The sequence below is a fragment of the Osmia lignaria genome, chromosome 5, assembly GCF_051020975.1.
Source record: "Osmia lignaria lignaria isolate PbOS001 chromosome 5, iyOsmLign1, whole genome shotgun sequence".
Taxonomy (NCBI): Eukaryota; Metazoa; Arthropoda; class Insecta; order Hymenoptera; family Megachilidae; genus Osmia; species Osmia lignaria.
In genome coordinates, this window is record NC_135036.1 from 12,007,564 (window position 1) to 12,034,069 (window position 26,506).

The window sequence follows — 26,506 nt, forward strand, 5'->3', positions numbered from 1 at the left end:
TCGCGTAGCGACGATAAACTCGTGCATTATGCAACCGCGGCTTTCCGCGGTTTCTCTCTTCAACACGCTAAACCCGACACACAAACGTGAAACGACCACTTTGTTGCACGTCGTTTCACTCGATGCGGCAGATTTTCAGCTACAAATCTGCCCGTACGTTGACTTGGAAGGGAATTTCACCCCTACTCTAAAAGGAAATCTTCTTTTAACTTGTGCTTTTTAAGTTGGGATAAGATCGTTTCTCTTACGAACGCGAACGGTGCGGGGAGGTTTCCTTCTTTACTTAAATTTAACACGATTTCTTACCATCTAGTTGTTACCTACTCTTGCACATAGTACTTGAATAACAACTCGCCGAGTTTGAAAAGTTCTACAACGATAGATTGAAATTGGTCAGATTATAATTAATAATTATAGAATGCATTAAAGAATGTTAATTTTCATAATTGCATAATAGAAGAAGAAACTTTGAGTTATTGAAAATTCCAATCTGTAGAGAAAAATGAAAGTTTAAAGAATGAATTCCAAGGACAAGATCCAAGTTTCTGTTCTGATAATTACTTATCGAGTTGGTGCAGCGCAGCGCACCGGTGCTGGGCGGATGTAGATGAATTTCTGGGAGATTCGAGGTCCTGGCGGAAGATCCCAAGAGATGCACCGCAAGTCTCGACCGGATACCAGTCTACCAAGGAGAACTATGCGCCAGAGTAAAAGCTAAGTAGATACGGGGGTTGAGTTGGTACGGTGGTAAAGGGGTGGAGGTCGCTCAACTATATGTACATACATATAACTCGGATAGTCTGTTAGATGAGATTCGATTCAGAGAATAATCCACTTGTTAAAAGAATGTTAATTTAATTGACTTTCATTGTCGTTGAATTTACGGGGAATATCGTAGAATCGAGTCAATAAATGTCGGTTTTCACTTGGGCGAAATGAATAAAAGAAAATTACGATATATCGAGGCATAGTAGGAGAATTGAATTATTAATTACTGCAATCAATCGGGAATACGAGGAAATATGGAACCGAGCTTTGAAAGGTTTGCTGGTACGTGTGTTACAGGTGTTATGTGACGTGATGCGATGCGATGCGATGCGCTATCGAAACACGTTTCAATCCTGTTAACTCTTTGAAGCACATAATTAGGCCACGTCGGATGCCCAATTAACGTCTTCGGCTCTTTGCGTTCCGTGGTTCGGCTAAATTAATTGCCGCGATTAAGCGGCGGATATCTTTATCCACGTTCTCGTACAGGATGTTGAAAAACACTGGTCGTTCCACGGGAAATTAATATCGCGCCAAACTGATTTCGTATCGATACCAATATTTCTGCACCATTTCACCATTTCTGTGTCATTTCATCGATATCAATCGTGTTTGAATTTTTCTCATTAGGTACCTACCGCTTCATTTATTTTCTTTCATTAGATTTATAATAATATTTTGTTGTTCGAGGTTGTCGGGTACCTTCTTTACAGCCGATTCTTCGTTGATCCCAGGAGCCACCATCCGACAAGCCTGTAAATTTCGTTACATCCGTGAAACCAGGTGCACCATGTTCCCTTGGGAGCGATAACTTTCCTGCACACGAAACGTTTTTACCGGGATTCTTCAAAACTCTCTACTGCCAGCTCATGGATAAATTGATGACTGTTAAATTGTACACATATTACGTGCAACGAAAAGTAGAGTAAGCTGATCGAGCATCGATGCACGAATCCATATGTATGTATAATTTCACATTCGGTGTTAATCGAAGTCCTCCAAGCTTTTGTGTCGTTGTAGTCGCCTCTACAGACGGCGCGGCGCGGCCTTTCAAACTCTTCCGGTCGCGTAAGTTTTCCCTAGTGTGTTAGTCGTTGGAAAATATAATATATTGCAGATCATGATTGCTCAAATATTTATTTATTTATTTCTTAGAATTTCAATGATTTTTCCAAAATATTTTTAAACGTGAAGCTATGAGTTTCGTTTCGTTTCAATCTCGATATTCTGGTTTTCTGGTAAATAGGTTGAAAAAAGTTTGAAAAAATCGTGAAACGAAATGTAGTAAATTAAACAATGCAGTGGGGTATAAAATTTGTCCATCCCATCCTATCGATTGAGACGGTTGGGTGCGTCACGTAATAGCTTCTTGTAAGAACATTTTCTCCCGTTATAGATTGTGATTTGTGCGATAATAAACGTCCAAGCTTTACGGCCAACGGGAGTATAAATTCCACAGTTTCGTCGCTGCCGGGCATTCCAGCATTGACTGGCCATAAAGGAAGATGAGCCGCGGTAAATACGAGGAATGATGGATTCACCAGGTCCCGTGGCTTTCTTCTTTTCTTCGGCTAGTAAGCGTCAATCGTTCATAATATATTTATGTTATGTGATGTAAGGTATAATGGCAGTGACGGTTTGTCGATAGAATACCGCCAATAGTTTGATACATTGCCCCGATATTATTGGCTATTATGTATTATTCCGGCACGTAACTAAGATCGATGGCGGTTAGCGGTTGGCGACTTTCCGAACCACCACCACCACCACCACCACCGCATCGCATCGTTTTGTCACATTTTTTCCTTCCTTTTCCATTTTTCCTACTTTTTATTAACTTTGACAAACGTCAAATTTCTTCTTTTCGTACAATCTTTATTTCATCTGTTTTAGTTGTAAATTCTATTCCAAAAAGGTGACGATATCATTTTTTATTCATCAACTTCTTTGTTTTGCCAGTGTCCAAACACCCATCTGTGTATTCATCAAATTTCATCAAAGTCCCAGGACGATCTCGATCTAGACAATTAATATTCCCGGTTGAAAGAGTCAAGTTACTAGATCGATCCGATAGCATCGATTATCCAAACAACGCGTTCAATTAATTTCAACCGTCAGGATCAACCTTCGGCTCGGTTGTATTTCAACTTGAGTTAAAGGCGTAACCTTCACGAGGGTAGGTAAACGAGAAAACGAAGTAGCTCTTAAAAAGCTTGCTAATCGAGTCGCAACCCCGCACAACGAACCAACCACCCCTTTGAGATTGAATTTTGCGAAAGGCGAGGATCACCGATTGAATTTCTTGCCTTTATCATATCCTGAGACGAGCTTCGATCGAATTTTCTCCTTCGAACAGGGAAATTCTTAAACGCCATCCCCTCGGAAGAATCCTTATCGCTTTCTCGCCTTCTCGCCTTCTCGCCTTCTCGCCAACCTGTGCTACCCTTCAACCCCTCGCAACGACCAGGCAGGCGGCACTGTTTGCACGCCTAATTGGTATTCTTACTTTCTCGGTTGAAGCCGAGCTCATGCATACATATATTCCAGCGCGCTATAATCCTATTTAACCTTCGATACGCGCTCACATGGCTAGGTGTATGTACGAGTTTTATCGCATCACGCTTCTTTCTCCCTACTCTGTTGTCTCACGTTTTTCCAACAAACGTTTCAGATGAAACTTCTAGCTAACGTATCTTTGATTTCAACTATTTGGCTATACATACATACATACATACATACATACATACATACATACATGTATAATGTAGTCGGTATTCATAGTAAAATAATTAATCGACGTGTAAGATACGAACCGCGAGTACTCGTATTATTATTGGTTTAATATAAAATCGCGACGCGCGACGCGACGTAAGGGAAACTGTGCTGCTGGCTGTATCGTGGAAAATTACTTTGGTAAGGCGAGCTTTGTAAATTGCATCACGTGTTTCGTCGCGCGCCAATCAAAGACCATAGAGTATAGAGAAGCAGCCACTGCAGACCCGTAGTCACGTTTCCGCCGTAGACTAATTCGCGAAACTGTCAACTGGCGTTTACTATGTAAGACGATCCGCCTGGAATGTAGATGAGGGGATGCTTTGGAAACGGTCGTTATCTCCACAGTCTCTCCTTCAGCAGGGACATTCATTCGTATTATGTAATTTCTTTGCTTGCCGCTTCTCATGGAATGGACGAGTTAGTTACGTTTTCAAAGAAATACTGTCAAGTTTTCTAGCAATTTACCTTTTGATTCCTTTTTATCCACGTTATTAAACTCGACTGGCTGGCTCGTCTTTTCCTTCTGCATTCTTTTTCTTTCTGACGTTTATTCGATGTTGTAGAAAAACAGTTTTTCAAAAAGTAAGTACGTAATGTTTACAATTAAAAATTGATGATAGTGCTTTTACAGTTAAAAAGCGTAGAATTGGTTTTAACGTTGCCGTATTGTGGAACGATTGTGGATACATAAGAGAAAGTAAGAAGAAATTGCCCAGGATCCATCGGACACGTAGCTTCGATTTGTCGAAGAAAAGTTTTCCGAAGGCAGAACCGGAAAAACCATCGACGCCGTTGTCCATTTTCTTGGCCGTCGCGTCGCGTCGCGTCGCGTCGCGTCGTATCGTCGTCCGATAAATTAGACGGCGAGAAAGGAAGACGATGAAATTTCACAGGATAATACAATCTGCCGATCCTTCGAAAGCGGCTGGCTGACTTTCTTATTTTTCACTTTTCCTGTGCTTCTCTTTACTTCGTCTTTCCTTCCTTCCTTCCTTCCTTCCTTCCTTTCTTCTACTCTTCTTTCCGGCAAGCTCGGTAATATACTTATACAATTTCGCACCTTGAATTCTGACACGTCTGACTTATCGCGGACTCATATTATTTGCCTGATCACTACTAATGTTACTGTGATCTATCAATTGTAAGTAGGACGCATTAAATTCCAATCTATTCTACTTATTTGATCATAGAATAATCTAATATCTATTAACTTTACGTTAAATGCCGTCATTGTGTTATACACGATCTGAGGCGTTTACCGAACAGAAGCGAAGCAAAGCAAAATCAGTTTGACGCGTTTCGTCGAGAACGTGCTTCATCTCGTTGTTCTCCGGATGAAAGAATAACCGGAAGTTGGGAAGAGCGTTCGAGGACGGCTCGAGGAATCGACGGCTGATCGGAAGAATGCTTGAAAACGCAAACGGATTCTTTCGAGAACGAACAACTAGAAAAATGAAAACTCGGTAAACGACTTTGTTCGATTTACTCATTTTAATTCTCTTTGCTGTTAATCGAGTGACTATTACGTTTCTTTTCAATCGTAGACATATTTAATACGTAGATATTGAATTCTCTTTCTTTCTTTCTTTCCTTCTTTCTTCTTGTATGTACCTACTATGTACTTTATTTCCAATTGAAAAAAATTCTTCGCTCACCGATTGCATCGAAGCCCACGGAACATGCATTTATGAATAAATCGATATCTAAATATTGCTCGACACAGGGAACACGCGTTTTGTATATTCTACCTTAAAAGTTCCTTCGATTCGTTGTATTGTCGTGCATGGTGGACGAGGTAAAAGGAGAACAGCGAAATTGTATGTGTCTGATCGACTGTGCCAAGCTGGCTGAACTGCTTTCGATATATGAAAGGATAGTAAGATCAAACAGTACACGCTTGAAAGCACAAAAACATGTCGCTGCAGCGACTTTGGAAGTGATTCGCGAAAATGAAGGACAGCTTAGAGAGCAAAAGATATTTTTCTGATTTCGTTATTTCGTCAAGATCAATCTGAATGTTTTTCTTCAAAGAAACACTTTCGCTCGTTCAAAGTGATGTGACGATTGCCAAGTTGGCCTAGTTCGAACGATCTTCCTCACAGGGGGGTTGGTGTTTCTCGCGAACGATGCGCGTTGGATGGAAATGCAGGTCGCCTATGCCTTTTCTCCGCCACGGTAATGGTCCGTCGTATACGCTCGGCTCGCTTTCAATCGACTACACGGAAAAATGCTGGGAACGAACACCGTTCGCTTTAATTCCCGCAAGAATAGCCTTGCTCTCTTATTCACGTTCGGATTAAGTTTCATCGTTATTTCCTCGTTTACACATCTTTTTCACTGGCTCGTCCCCGAACGAAACATTAGATTCCCTTTAGATTTATCGTTTATTTTTTCAGATATGTCAAGTGCTGAGTCGAATTACAGTAGAAGCTGGTGGCAGAGCAACATCTTGTTTGACGACTCTGGCAAAAGATCGTACGAGCTATCTGGTCGAAAAGTTTTCCTGTAAATCGCTGCATAATTTGCTTACGACTTTAATCGACACGAGAAACTACCGTCGCTCGCTGGAAACTTGGCGAGAACGTAAATTGTAATTAAAGCTCCGTTCAATTAAGACGCAAGGTGTAATTCAAGATCACCATAAACGATCCTCTCCTCTACGCTGCTCGTTAATGGATATTCCATGAGGGTTCAGTACGAATGTTTATCCTGATTTATTAAAACTATCCTTTATGATTTAAACGATGGGCCATCGATGGCTACTTCGTTTTCCACGGGATATTAAATTCCTTTCCGATTAATTGGTCAACCTTCAACAATCCGAAGATGGTCGATCTGGTAATGAAAGATTCCCCTTTTAATTTGTACAACTGGAACTGCAATACAATGAATTGCAAAAGTCATTCATGGTATCTCAATTACCTAATGACCGGCCATGCATGCAAAGTTATATTATATTTGTAACGGGAAATGAGAAATGAGAAATGAGAAATGAGAAATGAGAACTGACATTTTTTCGTTTGCTAATCGCCTTTGAGAAAGTTGAAAAAAAAGAAAAAAAAAGAAGGGGAAGAATGTAACGAGCTTAATCGATTGGTCGGAGAATATAAGTAGCATTCCAAGCGAACAACTTCTTGGTGCAATGCTTCTTTTCAGCCACGCGAAAAGCTTCTTACGTTCTTATTTTCGCGATCATTCCTCTCGTCTATCCCCTTCGTTTCCTTTATACTTTATACGATCAACTTTCTCGTTCCTTCAAGCGTGACCTCGATATTCTCCAGCCCTTTTCCACCATTCAAATGGCATTTTGACCGGAAAGCGTTGAGCGGGACGAATGTCAAAAGAATTTCCATTCTTTACTTCCCCACTGTTTGCAAATAAATTTTTCAGTCAAGTCCAACGGAAATCAAGCCTTTATTGCTCACGATTGAAAATCAATTTTCATTCGTATAATTTGAAGAAAGAATTTCAATTCGCGGGTAAACGTTTCAGTCGTACGGTATAAAATGGAAATTTGTCAAGCTTTCTTCAACTTCGGACACGGTATCGAAGTTTATAATCCTTCTACAGTCGTACAGGTTAGTTCAAGTTTGGGAACATTATGATTCGAGCATTATGAAGTTGAGAATTGGGAAGTTGAGAAGGCACAAGTTGAATCTTGAAATATGAGCACTGTAAACTTATGATTTTAAGTTTGACTAATTCAAGTTTCAAATTATCCTTGTAGTTCTAAGACATTTACCATTGTTTTAAGACGTTCGCTGATAACCAGCTACTTATACATACAATAATATTCACCTATAAATCGATTATCTAGTACCTATTCTAATTTGGAAGAAGGAAACGAATAAGTACAGTGAAGTATGTAAATTTCACTTTTATTTTTATACATTACTTGTACTAACTGGCAGACGTAGATACATACCCGTACATCTCATTTTTCTTTCTCTATTTGGAACAATCGTTTCGTAATGTAGAGCTTCACGAGCTTTCCTTCCTGATAAATCTCAGCATGCAAACTTCTTTCGCCTTGATTCTTCTTACATCTTTCTTTCGTTTGCTTTTTAACCGTATTTTCTATTTGGTGCTTTTTCCAAATGACCAGATACCTTCGATTCATTTTCTATCCTTGGCCATTCATCGTAGTTGCTTGAAAGCAAATTGGGATGGAAATCTGTCGTCTTATCGTGCACGATAATCGATGAATTCTGGCAGATGCACACCCTTAGCGTTGTATTTAGTTTGGACTGGGTCACGTGCTCCTTAATCAAACAGTCATGGAATGTTCTCGCGGCGCGGCATTTTCCGCGCTCTTGACAAGAATCGAGCGACCGAGAGGAAGAGGAGAGAAACGGGAGAAACGAAGAGAGAGATGATATAAGGCTGCCTTTTAATCAATGCCGGACCTCCTGCTCCGCTTGAATTATTCAACCCAGACTCGACTATTCGAGGGTCACGAAATATTCTCAAGTTCGTGTAGATTCCTCTCTAAAGGCCATTGGTCCCTTACTTCCTCTGCTCTACAACCCCAAACGCTCTCGAGTTTTTCTCTTTGCTCCCAGTATTGGAGTGTTCATCGAATTATTGATTCACCGATAACAGCGATTGCTGCAATCCTTTTGATCGCGGTGTTGACCATGCGTGAGGTTATAACCTCATTGACCATGCTAAATTCATTTAGGAGGCTATATATGTAGACATTATTTGAAATTCTTTATAGATACGTAGTACTTTCTTTCAGAAACATGGACGTTATTACGTTGAAACGAGTCGGTTGAATTTTTCAAATCTTTCAACCCTAACCTTGTTTTCCTCGCCGATTTTTTATTACATTTGTCCTCGAGTCGTAGAGTCTTTTTTAAACAGCGTCGTGTTGAAAGAGAATGTGGTTCCTCGAACCATTAGCAAAATTTGAAGAGCAAACGACGAGCAAACGTTTGCTTTCCTTCCATGTAGAGCGTAGACTGTTACAGAAGCTCGAAAGAGCACGATTCGCGAGAAGTCAAGGGAAATCTCCATGTTTCCGCGATCGGAAGACAAATTAACCAACGCTCTGAACCAACTTAAAAAGAAAACAATTTTCCAAAGAAGTAGTATCTGAACAATTTTCCTTTTCCTTTTTCTTTTTGGTTAATTCCAATTCTAAATGGTCTACGTGTGGTTTATACGATATGTATCTTTTATCTACCTCCAAATCAGTAGCCCTCACTTCAAGCGTAGCGGCGTATCGAGATAAGTAACTTCATTATTTTTCTCGTTAGTAAGATGCCCGGTGAGTTAAACGAGAGCTCTCTCCACGATCAACTATTATATGATAAACGCACGATTCCAGCTTCGCCGTTGGACCAAGGGGAGGAGAAGAAAATTATCCCGCGACAGGAATATCGGCCAGGAAAATATTGTACGTTTACGAAGGCTTAAGGCCTTAAGCGGCGTGTCGGTGAATTATTGGGCAGGGAAATCGAGCGTAGCGGGGTGCAAATCGAGAATAACCATCTCTATGTAAATCCGGATATAATTCCTGCCGTGATTCATAAGATATACGTCGTTGACGTCCTGACTCCGCTATCTTACGTTGAATTTCATGACTCTGCATGAATTTCATGAAAAATAATTAGACTATTCGAGAACGTTTCGCACGAAAACGGTCCCCTGGAAATAACGAACGCCATGCCGAGTTTTTTTCTTCCACTTGGAAGATCACCGAAAAGTTATCTATCGCTAGAGAGCAATTTTACTTTAGCTGATCGTCAAAGACGTCTTTGCCGTAACTATTAGAAAATGATTGTAAAAAATTCACATATTTTATTTTAATTCAACGATATTGCTAAATTGATCTAAATTGAAATTGCTCGTCTAAAGCAAATGCCTTCTCGTTTATATTCTCAATTCAAATGAATGCAGCAAAAAATCGTTCCCCAGGCTTTCCCGTTTTAATCTATTATACATTCTACGCATACATATTCGACTGCTGTTTATTTTCCTAATATTTCCGTTTTTTTCATTCAAGAATATTTTCGTTAACAATACTACAGTCGCGTAGTTTTGTAAAACCGATTGATAATCAGGGGATTAGTTCATTCTTTGTATATCAGCTTATCAGCTTTGTTGCGATCTTTGCTGCCAATATTTAATCCAGTTTTAGTGAAATCATCAAATATTTCCTTGACGTTTCTATCTTTTTCTTCTTGCTTCAGCTAAACTAATATTGCGTTGAGAAAAATTGAAGAACCAGGTCATAGATCAGTCGGAAATTCATTTGTCGACTTTGCACCCGTTTAATCAGAAGACGGTTTTAAATACTTGATGCATTTCCGTTCCAACAATAAATCCCACGGGCGAACTTTCCTTCCTGGTTCTTGCAACGTCCGAGTTTTATAAAAATTGAACAACACGTGGAGTTTCGACCGCCACGTTACCGCAAAAACCATATTCTACATATAAAGACTTATTTAGAAATTTTTCAAATCAGCAACACATATTTTATCAGGTTGCCTGTGCTGATTTCTGGTAACTCGATGCTAAATATCGATTATCGGATCATTAAAATATGTTTTTCTCCGTGCTAAATATCAAATTACAAGAAATACGATGCATTTTCACATTGTGATTTAAAAATTTAATTTAAACTCTCATTTACAACCGTATTCCTTTAATAAATAGTACATACTCTTGGTTAAATATTTTACATCACGTTTTACTTGTACCCTTTTTTCTCAGTGATGTAGTGAAATTAAATAACTAAACTTTAGCTCGTTAAATGTAAACAGAATCGAAAAACGGCCGTTTTTTATATAATTATATGCATAGTACATAGATACATAGTTGTACCCTTTTCTACTTGTATCTCCGTCGCGACGCGTCGCGTCGCGTCGCTTCGCGCTTATCAGTGCGGTAGTAGTGGGGTAGAAAGAGTTTTCCGGGTTGGGGGGCGCTAGCGGCCCGGCATTAGTTCGAGCTGCTGTCGGCGTAGTAGTACGTTTCGAGCGCTGATCGAGCTAATACCTGCGTGTTCGGAAATCTTCGTTAACGTGTCGACGGTTCGTGACACGTGACTTGACTGACTGTTTCGCGACAAATTTGACGCGAAACATTCCATGTGACAATCGCTCGCGAGATTACAATATTTTCCGTGATTTTCTTTGCTCCTCTGGTATATGTGATCTCTCGTGACAGGCTGAAGGCAACATCCGAAGGAAGTTGAAGCTGCTCGTTTTCACAAAACCATTGGAAACGATGACTGCGACGATGCTGAGCTCTGCCCGACGATGCTGGAAATAACATCGGCTATTGGTGGTGAGTAGGTACATTTAAGAATATATCTCAACTTTGCTTCAGAGGAAAGCAAGTGGAAAGTAGGTATTTATTAAGTAGATATAGTGTTTAAGTATTTAAAAAGACAGATGAGATTTGCCGTTTGGCGGTCGCCTTTGGCAGTGCGTCAAATTAAAAATATTTCAAAATATCTCTGACATTGAAATTAAGCCTGAACTCGAAATTGATATTTTTGCATTATATTTGATACGTAGTGTCGATTAATAGAAATTTACGGTGAAAAGATTGCTTCCCTCTCACTCAGGTAAAGTTTAACTAATCGTAAATAAAAGAATATTTTACGGGGAAGATGTGTATCACGTGATGTGGTCACGAGGTCATCTGATCAAAATGGCCGATGTTTTCAAGTGCTCATTTCATCAATCATTTTAAGTAGAAAGTTAAATAAAAATAAAGCATGCTAAATAGAGAACATATTACATATATGGGAAATATTATATTGATAATATAATAATTGATTTCTATGATATTAACTTTTTTTAATAATATTATGATAGATTTTAAGTATCGTTGAAAAGGTAGAAATTAATTTTTAGAATAGAAATGAAAACGTTGATTTATTGCAAATTTTCTTGAAAAAACGTTTGTCCTTCTATTCAGGAATAGATTTCGTTTGATAATGAAACGTGTACGAAAGTTAAATAACTTTTCAAGTGAAAATGCAATTCGGTAAACGTTAACTCTAATTGCGTATCTCCTGAACTAGGAACCGGTTACAATGCAATTTTTCTAATATGCCAAGCCGTCAAGCTACTCCATCATAGTCAGCCTTATTGATCACCGATCCGCACAATATGTAATCCACGCGAGCTTTAAGCGTTTCGCACGCAAGCTCGCCATCCAAACTGAGCTTAACGTCTCATTTCGAGAAAGAGCCATGTTGTCCGGGAATGATAATTTTTCGCTCTCTCCTCGATCATCCTTGTAAACAGAGGGGATGTTATTTTGTAAAATGTACAATAGAAGAAGAAGAAGAAGAAGAACCTCTTATTATTTTCATTTCTAAACAATTTATCGTGTAATGGATTCTATAATATAACGCTGCTAATTTTTCATTTCACTTATTATTTAACGAAAATTTTTCTGAAATATTATTGCGTAGAGAATGTTTAGTAATTGCTTAGTAGTAGGGAATGGTAAATTAGGCGACTTTTCAAGCAATCTGCTCGCCAACAGGTGGAGAGCTATTAAAACGGAACGACGCTGTAACTACGCGACACGCAGCGATCGACTCTGCCGTTGCTAAATTATTGAATTAAGTGCGTCGAGACGCGCTACTAGAACACGGACGAGAAGGATTTTAATCAGCGTAATATCGAGAAAATAATGGGGGTTGTTTGTTCGGACTCTATTTACTAGCTATTTATCATTATAACCTGTAAAATATCACGTGGCAGAATTTTATGGAAATCGGCCTGTGGCAGTTGGCTGATTCTCCTTGTTACCTGAATACCTGAATACTCGGCTAGATCCTTGACAGTTCAGTCCCCGAGCGACCAGATGCTAAATTCTAACTAACTTTCTTGATATCTAGCTACTTACAATTAGTTGGAAACTACCTGCCCGATAATTAGACCCTTGATAGCCGCATCTTCGGTAATTAAACTCTTCGCATTTACGCCTTTGATAAACTAACAAGTGACAAGTTGACTTTATCGCACGATGCTTTCAACCATTCTCAAAACCTTGAATCTTTTTCTTCTACTTTTTTTAACATTAAAATTATAAGGAAATTTTCACCTATCGTGCGTTTTCTTCATAGGTATCTACATACATACATATGTATGTATATTCAATACTGCTATTGCCAATATCTGTTCGTTTGTCAAACAATCTACAATACTACATACGTACATACGGCTAGGAAATTTATTTGTTCGACACAACGAACCGTTCGGATTGGAGATTAATTTTGTCAACTGTGTAACAATTTGCTATCGCGCGACACGGAATTGATTTAACGGAAGAGAGGCAAGACAGTTCAATTCCGGGAATATCAGGACGCGTTTCCCTGACGAAAATTGAGCATGCGGCAAAAGTGATTAATTTTACGTGGTTCCGGATGATAGATCGATTATCTCTCAGCATACACGACCGTTCATTCGTTGCAGCACGAATTCAATTAAAAGTAGCTACGTGATGTTCGTTGAACGGATTCCGCTGTCCGAAAATATTCCTTTTTGTGAATCGTATAATTGACTAAACGGACCTGTCCGTTTTAATGTTATACCTATTAATAACAATACTACTTAGCATATGAAATTCCTGTCGATGTTGAAAATTCTTTGATCAATTTCAATTCGACAGTTTCACTATTCAAATATGTTATCATTCGCAACCCTCTTCTTCCAACTATTTATCGGAAGGAATCGAAACTGTGTTTCACTGGAGGTGGTAACACACAGGTGAAACGTGTAACGTGTGCCAGTTGTTTACCTTTGATTTTAGAACAAGCTTCGAGGAAGAAGAAAATAATGTAGCGTTTAACGAGGTACATATCGTCAAGTAGAAACGGAATGGGAATGGGTGACTAATAAAGTCCGGGATTAATATTTAGCTCGTTGGAAACGAGATTATTTCTGGGTCAATGTGATTTCGAAATTTATATCGTTCGTTTTCTAAGTAAGTTGTTTCATTTATCTGGTTACCTATAATTCAAAGATGAATTATAAAAATTTATACATATAGAGAAAGAACAAGTGCGTTTTAAATCCCTTTTTCCTTAAGTTATTCTAAATGTAATAATATACGATTAATTAGGAATAAAATCCTGGTCTTGGAAAATGTTCATTAGGTATCTACTTAAGATTTAAACAATGAAATTTCCAAAAGTTTACGTGTAATCCTATTATGTATCGTGTAGGAAGAATTAATCATCGAAACGTTCGTTCGGAAATTCGAACGAATAGCTGTCGAATTAGCCGCAGTTAGAGAAAAGAATCAAGATTGAAAGAGAAACTGTGTGGTGAGGACAAAGGTCACGGAAGCAGGAAGGAAACGATGAAAAAGAGGTTGGAGTAGACGGAGCAGAAACGAAGGCAATTGGTCGGAGCCGGTCGTGTAACTAACTCGGCCTACCTACCGGTCACGTAGAATCAGACAAGATTCATTGAAAATCTGTACTCGTGCCTGGGGGATGATACAAAATTCTGGTCTTCTTCCGGGGTAATTGAATCCTGCTACCACCCCTTACCACCCCTTACCACGGACAGCCGCCTCTCTCGCGTCTCATTCAACGGACCCTGAAACGACGGGGAACACACAGTCGTTGCTTTCCGCCTTTATTTATTTTCCATCCGCCTTGCTTCACGATAAGACAGAAGTAATATCTTGCTACAGGTGGCTGAATGTATGTATGTAAATACATACATATATCGTCAATATATCCTCGCTAAAGTATTTCTACCGACATTATGGACATTTGTTACGAACAAAATAGTGTATAACTCTTTCGTTTAATCTATCCCGTCACTGTCGCCATACAACAAGCGACGTTTCGTTTGCAAAAGAATTATCAAGCAGTCGACGGATCGCGTGTTTTCTAATTGGATATCTACGCCATGAATTATCTGTTCACGGCGCGACGGGTCATGACGTGGTAAATGAAAATTTCAAAGGTTTAATTTCATTTCTGATTGTTTTTCTCCGCCGTGCCCCGCCGCGCCTCGCCTCGTCGTTTATCGCTCAGCCATCCTACAAATATATAGGTAAATATCCCTGCTCAAATTATTAATTTAGCATCTCGATTAATTTATCACCCTTAATGGTCTATTTTACGTCATACACAGAGATATGGTTAAACAAGATTAAGTGTACCGCATAATTTGCATATTATTCGCGATATTTCCCTGCTGTCCAAATTGTGAATTTTATTTCAAAAATATAACAACTTATATGAAACAGTATGACAGCTCTCTGAAGTTAAGGAACACAAACATCTACTTAATGGGAATTCAAATGAGCGAGGACAGCTTATGCGATTTACATATCAAAGATATTAATTAGTCCAGGCTTGCGAATGATCGTAATAAATAAAACGTGGAATGGTAATCGGGCTAACTGCCCGTTGAAACTCGATTCGTTACATCTAGGTATTATCTACGTTATTGGAAACATTTCATGGTTCCATTCGTGCTTCCAAAATATCATTTTTTAGTTTGTTTGTGAAACGACTTTTCTTTCTTCGGCAAAATTTCAAATCCCACTTTCATTCAACGAAAAGTTGACTACATACTTGAATACTTTTTTTTTTCCACCTTAAAAGAAAAATGATCGATAGTGGTTAATTCGGTGTATGTACATACATACATACGTAAATACATACATACATACAGGTTCAGGTTATTCGTTGTAACTTTGGAAACAAGCTTGTTTCCAGTGTCTACAAAAATGTAGTATTATAACACGTTTTATATTTCTCTCGTTTCACCAGTACCGTTCACCTTTGTTCACGCGTTTTCCACTGTGTTCGCGTGTAAACGTAATTTCATCGAAATCGATAGAGATATAAATAATCATTTATCCGCGTTTCTTCGTTGGTGGTTCGTTTTACATACATACATACACATATATTGTAAATCAAACTCCAGCTGCAGATTTAACGCATTATAGTCATTATAGTCATTCATCGAAGATTAATCCTTAGCGCAGGACGCAAAGTCAGTCGCAGGATCGACAAAGTAAATTAATTGTTCGAGGTTGAAACGAGATATGTCTACCGGTGAAATTTCTTCCGGTTAATTTATCGCTCGTCAATACGTTGCGCAACTAACGATCCTTCTACATATAAGCAGACGCACGCACGAGGGTTAATCTGATGCACCTGCACGTCCAAGATTAAATTAATCCACGTTCAGCTTTTCTTAAGCTTGGCTCTATCAGGGAATCCTGCAGAGCGCCCAGGATTTGTCGAGAAAATAGAAAGGAGACCGGAGAACGGAGAAAACCCTTGTAATTTGCTTTCCGTGTACATACATACTCTCAACAAGATACACTCGTAACTCTTAAATAGATAAAAATATTTTAATATAATTGTTTAGTATACATACCTAACAAAAGGGATACATATTTGTTCATAGGTACCTACCAAAAAAGTAAACGAGAAACACCATCTTGCACTCGATTCCTCAGATACAAATACCATTCTTATTACTCGCATGATTTTATTTTTATTACTTTCTATTTTTTCAAATTGTATTTCTAAAAATATTTCTTTTTTTTTCAACCGTACAATGTCAATTTCCAACCCGTTCGTTCCACGAGGTGAAACTTTGTTGTTGAAAATTTTAAACGTAACCTGTACGAATTTCAAGAGGTTTGCGCAAATGAAAAGGTTGAGTAAACAATAGAGAAAAAATATGGACAGAATTCTTTCTTTTTATCTTGCTTCTATTTATTAACGAGTCTTTCGTTATTGTTTCGTTAGCCAGCCTAATTAAATTTATTATCGCGTAGCATCGCTCGCAAACACGTTCTAATTTTCCGGAGAAGGTACAGAGAGAAGCCAAGACCAGGCTAGGCTAGAACAGACCAGCTAGCCAGCCAGGATTGCGGAGTCTCATTACCCGGAGAATTTATAAAATCCTCTATTGGTTATAATGAGAATACGTGTTTGCGCCTCAAAGGAACGTGCTCCAATTACGCAAACACCGGTACATATATCGTATCTTTTGGAAAGTCCATTGAGTGCGCCATTTAGAAAATAAGGTGTATAGATATACCTATTAATTAATTTACATCTCACCGTTTACATCCGAACGAATCTATACCATTTCCTGCACGAGACTCTCTACTTATGGTTAATGAAACTCGTTGCAAATCTACGAAACCATCGCATCGAGAGATCTGTATTGTTATATTGTTGAAATACATCCTTGAACATCCTTGTAATAGAGGAGAGAAGAAATTGATTTAAACTGAATCGAACGAAGAAAGCGTAGAAAAGTTACTTACTGTAAAGTTTAAAGCGCGTTATAATTAAGCTTCAACAGAGGCGAATCATTCGATTACCGAGAACATTGCAGCATTTATGATCTTAAATGGATCCAAGTTCATTTAATTTATGATTAAGTTTCTGCTTATTCAACTTGCAACAAGTTTTCGTAAACGAAACCTCGATTCTGTTTCTTTCTTTATTGTTGCTCGATTAAAGTTGTTGGACTGGTTCCTGACCAGGTTTATAGGTGCATTAATTTTCAAGCAATCTTTTAAATATGCTATAATAACGTTTAATTCCAATTGGGTAATCGCAACTTTCGATTCTCTTATACGTTTCGACCCGCGCACGCGTTCTTCGCAAACGTGTTGCCGATAAAATCAACGGTTTTTCTTCGGTTTGCGGGTTTTACGAGAAAACGGTCAGCATTCAGCTACACCGCTGGCGAAGTGGTCCATATAAAGGAAAGCAGGAAGACGATGAACCGGCAAGTGGTGTGTCCAGCAAAGTGGAGCCGCGTGAAAGCCGCCTTTTTATTGTCACGCTCGCTCTTTTGGCTGCACCCTCTTCAATGAACACTTCCTATCGTGATCGTCGTCGCGACCCAAGTCAGGACGCTTTCATCGCGATGATACTGAACGCGATGCGACGCGACGCGTTCACCGTTTCACTCGACGAGAAATTTTCTGGGAATTGCAATAGTGAAAGAATCGTAACTACCTTAGAAAATGACGTTGAATGTCTATGATAAATACGATTTGTTAATGGTACAAAGTTCCAGCAGTGTTGCAGCAGCACTATTGTTAAAAGATTTCCCTTGCCGTGCAACGGTACATGGTAAATAAAGCAGCAGATTACCTAACAACATTTTCTCGGCCTCTCTTTTTGTCGTTATTCGCAGCCGTAGCTACTTAATTATAAGAAAACGGCGACGAGTCGTTATTTTTGCATTAGAGTATAAAAAGAGAAAATAATTTTCCTTCAACGATAAATTCATTCTTGCAATGGAAAAGAGCAGGAAGAAAAATCGTTAATTACGTTTCGTCGGGTGAACTAGAGAAAATCGGTATGCATAGAGGTGCGTGGCTAAGAAACACGCCAATTAAAAACGTGCTTGCAGAGCTGATAAACAATTCCCAGGGGAAATTCAGTAATTTGTTTACCAAATTAGCTGTGTGTCCTATCTCGATCGTAGTCAGTGCTGTTTCATGTTGAATACAAATCCAGTTTGCAATTAGAAACGATTAAACGATCCAGCCTTGCACTATGAAGAATCAAATCGTTAGCTTGTTTGTATCTGTCGTTTCGTTAGCGGTTCGTTCGGAATTCGTAACACTTGTTGTTGGATTGTAGGTGTGTAGGTATATGTTATTTTAAATCGTTGCACGGAACCTTTTCAACCTTCGTTTTCAGATAGTCATAGTCCTTTGCTTGTATTTGCTGTCTCGAGCAGCAAAGATATTGCTCTGCTGTATTATCTGTGACAACAGTGCTCTTCTGTTTCCTTATCTTTCGGGAACAAACAGGGTTCCATTGGGTCGAAAATAATGCTACTATCGCTGCTTGCACCGAGTCTATTGTACTTGGGTGTGTTAACAAAAAGAAAAATGAAAAAAAAAAAAAAAAAGAAAAAGAAAAAGGAAAAACATTTGGTGCTTACTGTATCGAGAGAAAGATGCTTAGTAGACGTTTTTCTTTCTTTACTACCTACTATCTGTTTTGAAAAACAATCAGCAAGTTTGTAAACATGCTTTTATTAGTGTAGAAAGAATTCTTATTGTTCGAAAAATTGTTCTTTAATCGTTTCGTTGAAAAATGTTCTGTATGTATAGAAATGTGTAGAAATGTGTAGAAATGTGTAGAAATAGAAAGAATTACATAAATTTTCCCAGTCGTTTAAGAAATACAAAAGACGCATCGCGATAAACGTCGCGTATCGTAAATAAAAGGTATTTGTCCGCGAAACAGGGTAATAGTATTTTTCAAACAAATTAATTAATACGCCTGAGGTGGTCGTTGTCCCTGCTGGACACAGATAAATCGTTCATTTAATTGGATTGCCTTAACAATGCGGAAACGCAAGGAACTGTAAGGGATGAAATATTTAGCACTAGCTATGCGACTAATTAATGGAACCAGAGTACCTACAGTATAATAAACAGGAAGCAGTTCTTTCACTTTAATCTACTAATCATCTCGTACTTGCCTTCGAAGAATGAAAAGATTTTATTCATTCACCTATAAAATAATATTTATCAAAAGTAATTTCAAAATTTCAAAATTTCAAAATTTCAAAATTTCAAAATTTCAAAATTTCAAAATTTCCCTTCGTGACAAAGCTGCCACGACTCGTTTATAAATTTTCTGCTTGCTTTTCCAACAGCAGTTAAATTATAACTCGGAATCGAGCTTCTCAACGAAGCGCAAACAAAGCAACAGAGGGAAAGAGAGCCTTGTCGCCACAAAACATTTTCAGATGCGAGCTCCTGCTTGTTAACGGGGCAAATTTTATTTACATCCAATTAAAACGTAACTTTTCTTAAATGAAATACTTCCAATACCTAGCGCAATTTCGGTTCGCTCGATAAACTAGTAAAAACGTTTTGCGGCCTTGTGGAAGCAAACCTTTTGCGTACACGTTGCGACGAGTATACAAAAAAAAGAAGAATAAAAAAAAAATCATACAAAGAAAAAGTCAAAGAAACTTTGGAAAAGCTTTTTTAACGATTCAGGTCAGGACGAGAAAATGAAACGAGTTTTGGTCGTAGTGATGGCACAAGTTATTAACGATCATTTATCGATCCTATTCATTCAGCTATAGAATATCAATTTTCCAAAGCTTTTTCAATACTTTTTTTTCGTATAATTTTCATTGATTAAGGTCAAAGAGGTTAAATTTCAGTTACGTTCTCTATAAATTTATGTTACACCAAAGTTTTAGTATTTAGTATTTAAGTTATTGTTCTTAGGTCCACAATTGTTTCTTTTCCAGATAAACGCCACGAAGAATAACACCGCAAAAGTTATCTCGTCTCGAATCCGATCACAGCCAGTTCCTTTCATTTTGGTGACTGTTTTAATAGCCAGCCCAGCCAACCAGCCACGCAAAGTATTTCATTAGAAGGCCGGAGATCCTCGAGGAATATGGTAGGAACGAGGAAGTATGTCTTTCCTTACGTCGCGTGACTCGAATCCACGGATTTAGCTGAACCAGAAGCTTCTCTTTGACATTTCCTGGTCTGATTCCACGAGACAGCAGTTCCTTCGTCCTGGCGCGAAAGTAAAGTTTAATAAGCGTTGGCGAGCCGCAACAAGTTCGGTACACATGTTTCTGTACACCACAAGTCCAAGAAACTCGTATCACAGCATGAGAATCTCAGATTTAAGATTTCTATCAACGAACCAACGAAGGTAGTTGGTCTCTTTAGACAGCGAAATCCTCGTTGAAACGAAACTTGAGCCGATCCAGGGATGCATCCATCACAAAGTATCTCGTTCATCGAGTGCACGGATAAAGAAGATTTGAAAGAAGAGAAGAATACACTATCAGATGACAATGATGATGGAGTTTGATCGGATCTGGTGCACCGATCATGTAGATTGTAGTCTAGAACGTTGGTAGATCAATGCCAAGAATGACAATAACGTCGGATAACGTAGAAAAATAGCCAGGATGTGAATAGAATCGAGGATGGCAGTAGTGTCGTTTCAATAACGATGGGATATGTACGAGGAATATTTAAAACACATGAAAAAGAATTTGAAAAAGAATTCACGATGCTCGAAAAATCACTTGAAGTTGATCGACTCGAAGTTGACAATCGTATGTTTTCGAAAATGTAATTTTCACAAAGACAATTAAACTTTGCTCGAAATCATCATCCTACTCTATAAAGTTCCTAGGAAAAATGCAAAGGTTTAAGGAGGATCGACAAGATGGTGAAGAATCATTTGAAAGAAATATCACTTTATTGATCGTTTTCAAGGGCAGTAATGACCGGAGGACAGGGACGAGGTTTCGTTCGATTCATCGACTTGTGTAAAGCTCTCAGTGGAAAAGGCAACAGCCGTGTTCGTCGTCGAGTTTCAAAGAGTATGATACCAGTTTGATAACGTGAGTCAGAGACTCGACTCGAACGGTCACAAGTTGCTCGGTGTCCGTGTCGTCTGGCTCGACCAGCCGTGTTCATCCCCTCGTTTGGGGGTCGGTTGGTTGGTTGGTTGCTTGCGCTAGAGTCGAAAAAGGCTGGAAGAGTGAAGGGGTGGAAGGGGGGTGGGGGGAGGGGGGTAAGAAGACAAGAACGTAAGAGGTTAAAAGGAGAGAAAGAGAAGAGTAGAACGGGGTCTGTAACGTGAACGGGGAAGTTGAAGAAGAAGAGGTGGAGGTTGAGAAGGAAGGGACGGAGGGGGCGGAGGCGGTGGAGAGAGGACAAGCAGGGAAGTTTCCGTCTGTCCGAAGTGGATGGGGGTGAAAATGTTCGGAGTGTTGCTGGCATGTGTCTGGCTGGTTGCCGGCTCCCCGTTACATCCCTGGCCGCTAATACCACACAAAGGTAAGTGCCCGATCCACTCGTAATTTCTTATTGCTCCTTTTTCTTTTTTTTTTCTTTTTTCCTGTATCGTGACGAGACCGCAACAGACGATTATGCGGTCGTTCGAGCTATTCTTTTTGAAGCTGAATAATTTTGTCGATAGTTCGCGTACAAAAGACCTTTTTATCAAATAGTTTTTCTTTAATATTATACGGAACATTTAAAAGACGGTTCAATTTATGAACTAGGTATACCTAATATCCTGTACGTACAATCGATTCACAATCGATTACAAATTTTAATTAAAATATAAGACCACCAAAGAAGTACTCGCACAGTTGGCTCTAAATTCGTTATTAAAAATCAGTGAAGTTGTTAGTCTCAAAGCGGATTATTCTAAAAGTTTCCGCTCATTAAAAGGAAAGGTTGGAAACTTGTTCACTCTTGCATTTCAAGAATTGAGAATCAAGTACTTTGCCTTGTCATTTTCTTTCTTTCCTGCCTCCGTGTCAACGCTGTTTTACATTTTATAGCTACGTTTTCTTCTTGTATCTCTGGGCGTTTGTTCAAAGTTTCTTGTAATCCTTTTCTCCGACCATGTCGGTTTTTCCTTTTCTATCGAAATTATACAAGCAACGAGAACCGTTCCTTTTTTATCCGAACGGTTGATGCGAACATCGCACTTAAAAATAGTCCGTTGCTATACATAAAAGAGAGGAACGATAACGGCTTAACAAAGAGAAGAAAAAGTTATTCCATTTCGCGGTGGTGGTAATCCGATGTGGAAAAGTTAGTCCCCGTTTTCCTGGCATCGTTTTGCGTCGCGTCGCGTAGCGTCGCGTAGCGTCGCGTAGCGGTTCCCTCTGTTTCGTTCGGAGTGACGGCGATGCAGAACGCACGGCGCGGCGCGGCGCGGCTTAACGTTCAGGAAATACCGGTTTCCTCGGTAGATTTTTCTGTATTTTTGTCTCCATTCACGGAACAACCACCTCGCTTTGATGCAAATTTTAACGTATTACTTGCCTCCGTTGGAAACGCGTTTGTCCCGCTTTAAACTCTATTTCTGTAAGATAGTAAAAGCGTCTTTGTATGATTTTCAGTAGAAATTATACTTTTTTCTCATTAAGCTTCGCGTAGAAATTACCTATGTTTGTAAGTAAATTTTCGGTAGTACAAGAGACATTATATTCAACAATGTTGAAAAACGAATCGTCGAAAACAATTAACGGGCTGAATGGTTTGAAAGTTTGAAAAGAAGTAGTCTCGCATTGAAAATCAACCGACAGGGAAAAGAGATTTCCTTTCTATCGATATCACAGTTCTCCCCTATTGTGCAAGGGTGCTTTCTTCGAGGCTCACGGGTGGAAAGGAAGACACGAAACGGTACGGCGCGGCGGTAAATCGAGCGACTCGCAAACTGAAAAAGGCACGCTCGATTTCGCAAACGCTTTGCTTGGCTTTGCTCGCGTAATCGCACCTCCATTTCCGGAATTAGTCTCGTTGGCTCTTCTGGCCAGAAAAAAGTGCGTTCTCCACTGTTAAACGGTCAATTTTCTACTTGATACGCGACAACTTTTCGTTTTTAAAGCTTCAACGATTAGGACGCGTGGAACCAGATTCTCATTCGAGTTTCTCATCTCTAATCGTAACTCATCTCTGACTAAGGAGAATTAATTGAACGAAACACTGAATATGTAGATCGTAACGAAAAAGGCCGACCATAATTACTTACGGTAGGTACATATACGAATAATACTATACCCGTAATCGTTCAAATATTCGCTCAAATATTGCATCAGTTGTTTACTGTGCACTGTCATAATCCATTCGATGTTAGTTAGTTTTTTTTTTCAAATGTTGGACGGTGTCCTGTTTTAATGGATCGCTCTAATTTTCGGCAGGCACGCTGTAAATTGTACGCGGTTGGAATATTTATTCGATCGAGCCGCGAAACTAACCGGCAGAAAATGAAAGTCGCGCGTGTACTTTGCGTCGCGTGAACCTGGTTGGATGATTAAAAAATTCCAACGTTCCTGTGTTTCCTTCTGGCTGTACCGTACCGCGGTGCCGTAATTTTGTCATCCGTTGCTTTCCCGTCGTTGGGATTTATTCGCGAAAGGGAATTGAACGATGCGACGCGATTTTGGGATAGGGAGCCGAAATTAGACGATAATCGTGGAATTGTTTGAAAAACCGACAGAGAAACAAAATAAAATGTGTTTTTCTTTTTTTATAAAGGAAAAATTGCAAAAATACGTGAGAAAAATTTGTTAAAATACTCGCGTTCGAAAGATAATCTACGTCGCGTCGGTGTGCAATCAGGCCGTAAAGGACAAAAGATTCGTTTGAAAAGCGAGTGCAAGAACACGAAGAAGATTCTAGCGAGCAAGTTGAACGCGTAAAGCCAGGTCAAACGAGACAAAGCCAGACAGCAGCCTGAGGCGCATCCGGTGCTTTGAAACCGGAAGACCAGCTAAATAAGAAGGGCAGGAGGGTCGAAAGCCTGGTTGGATGTAATTCATGCGAAAAATTCAAGTAGATTACACGAGCTAAAGATGGTGACTCTGGTTAACACTGGCATCGCGACACTGATAATTCCCTGGAGAAGGAAGGAGATGCATCCACGACGAGGGTTACAAGTACATACGTGTACATACCTTGAATGTGAAATATAAAATTGCATATTCATACGGTCTGAAGGGACGTTCGGTCAAGCACTTATGGATACTTGCCGCTTTATCCGAGAAATCGAGTTGTAAAGAGGTGTATACGTATAGTTATATGTCAGCTACAAGTGGCAAAATCGTAAAATACATATACATATGTACATAGAACGGCCGAAGCTTAAACTGTGATGGAAATGATTGGCACAATAGCGGCAGAATGTTTTGCTAGAGATGGCAGGCACTTGAGGCGCAGATCGGGAAGAAAGAAAACGTTATCAGCGGCAATGTTATCGGCGGCAGGCTGGTTCGCTTTGAGAGCACTCGGTTTTTCGAAGAACCAAATCGCAAGGAGGACAGGAATAGGCGAAGAGGGAAGAAGGTCTCGAAAGGTGGCTGCTCCTGGCAGTACTCGTGCGGAATAAAGGGCCCTCGAAGGGCACTCGACCTCGATGTAACGACTTTGCACACGCTCGTAACTCGATATTGTGAAATCCTCTTATCGCGTGGCAGCAGCTGCGAGCACAAGGGCCATCGGAAACGCGGAAAGATCGAGAGCATCCTGTAATTCTAATTTCCCTGTCTGCCCTCCTCTCAAATTAAACCGATTTCCCTCTCTTCTGTTCTACGCACATTTTTCGGAATCTTTACCGTCAAGAAAATTCATTTGATCCAACTAGTTTCTTGCACTTGGCCCGATTACACATTGATCATGCCATTTTCACTATCCACAACCATTAGTATTTCACTCTTATTCTTAAAAGCTTCAATTTCTTTCTGGATTTTTTAACGGATCGTACGAGATTCCTGGAATAAATTATTTATTACCGTGGTGGCCAGCACGAAGCACGAAGCACGAAGCACGAAGCACGAAGCACGAAGCACGAAGCACGAAGCACGAACCATGAACCACGAACCACGAACCACGAACCACGACGAACGGGTGCATAACTTATGGGGGATGAAGATTCAGTCTAGGCACTCTCAAGTATTTTTCGATCCGTTCCTCTGCAGTTTTTCATCGTGCCACTTGGCTCGTCTAGAACGGGTTGAAGAAGATTTTCAAGAGGGTCTTAACGAGTTCCGAATAGAAAAGTTCTTCATCTTCAAGTGGTTTCATAGCGAATATGTACTCGTTCATCGTAATGAGCAACCATAAGAATTTCCAAAGATCATTAAACGCTTCTTTTTTTCTCGACAGCTCAAGAGAAGAAGCATAAACTGTAAACTGTCGAGTGGAACTTACCTACTTATTAACACGTTGCCTTTGCAGTTTTTCAACAATTTACCTACATTTTACGTTTGTAGTTGCAACAAATCTTATAAGATGTTTTCGCGAATACAAAGAAAGTGGGTGACGATGGTGAAACCGATCTTCCCTTACAAGCGTAATCGATCTAGTTTCAGTAACATCGTTAAAGACGGTAGGTGCAGGAGGTATCAAGCTATCATGGCGAGGAGTTGGCCGCCAGTTTCTTAATTCGTTACCAAGTTTCGCCAGCGTATTAACGGCGCTGGATTCGATTAGAAGACGCCTGTAGGATGCACGTCGAGCTATGAGCGTGATTTAATTTAATCAGCACGTAGTAGACGACCGGACCGCTGAAAGAGGAGGCGTTTGCCTCGCAACGGACGACTTGGCGAGACTGAACGCGTTTCGAGAGTCCTTTGATGGAAAAGAAGGGAGGCGAAACGCGAATTACAGGGTTAATAATTGATGGGAGGAAGGGTAAGGTACTTATACCCGAGGTAATTGGCAGTGGCGACGCGGCGCGTCGTGTTCGCTATAGATTTCGATCAGCAACAATTTCCGCAAGCTGTTTCCAAACGTACAGTTCGATCTAACGAATGATCAACGTGAATCAACGGATGATGAAAATTGATCTAATTCCTTCGGGTGCAACGGCACAGAGTGGACGGAAGCGCGAACGTGAACGTTCTACTTTTATCGCACGAGTGAGCGGTCTCGCTTATTTATCGATATGTACCTCGTAAAAGAGCAACTGGCAAACTGCTCATAAACGAGCCTCCAATAAAACTGGCGAGCTCTCGCTAAACTCGTCGTTCCTTTTTCTATCCTAGCATCCCTCGAAGCGGATCGTTAGCCGGAAATTTCGAGGCTCTTGCACTCGTAAATTTACCCCATGAATTTTTACGACGCGTTGGATACGCGTCACGCTCGATCAGCGATCCGTGTAAACGGTGTAATCTACTCTTTATCCTTTTTTAATTATCGCCTACTCATACTCGACCGCTTGTAATTCGACCGCGCAATTACTTATTTGGGAACGACGAGTACGAACCGATTCAGTTCCACTTAATATTTAAATTTAGAAATTCCCATCAATTAGAAATCATCTTCGTATTTATCGGGGACGAATCGAACCGCAGTGAAGTCACTAACCTAACCGGTGGTGCAACAATTAAATACACTGCTACCACCGAATGCTAATTGAAATTTGTACGTTGTTATCGGTTTGTCGCGCGGTTGGTCGTTA

At 39.7% G+C, this 26,506-nt stretch overlaps 1 protein-coding gene across 7 annotated transcripts in view; it reads left to right on the forward strand.

Annotated features, from left to right (window-relative positions):
- The window catches only part of LOC117605030 (disintegrin and metalloproteinase domain-containing protein 10), a 142,904-nt gene that overhangs the window by 40,183 nt on the left and 76,215 nt on the right, over window positions 1-26,506 (forward strand). For 6 of the 7 annotated variants that reach the window (XM_034325809.2, XM_076688282.1, XM_034325804.2 and 3 more), the window contains 2 exons: window positions 10,720-10,839; window positions 19,806-21,366. In XM_034325809.2, coding sequence (XP_034181700.1) covers window positions 21,276-21,366 — 91 coding nt within the window. In that variant the 5' untranslated portion in view covers window positions 10,720-10,839; window positions 19,806-21,275. The remainder of the gene's footprint in view (window positions 1-10,719; window positions 10,840-19,805; window positions 21,367-26,506) is intronic. The other variant, XM_034325806.2, reaches the window with a different exon arrangement.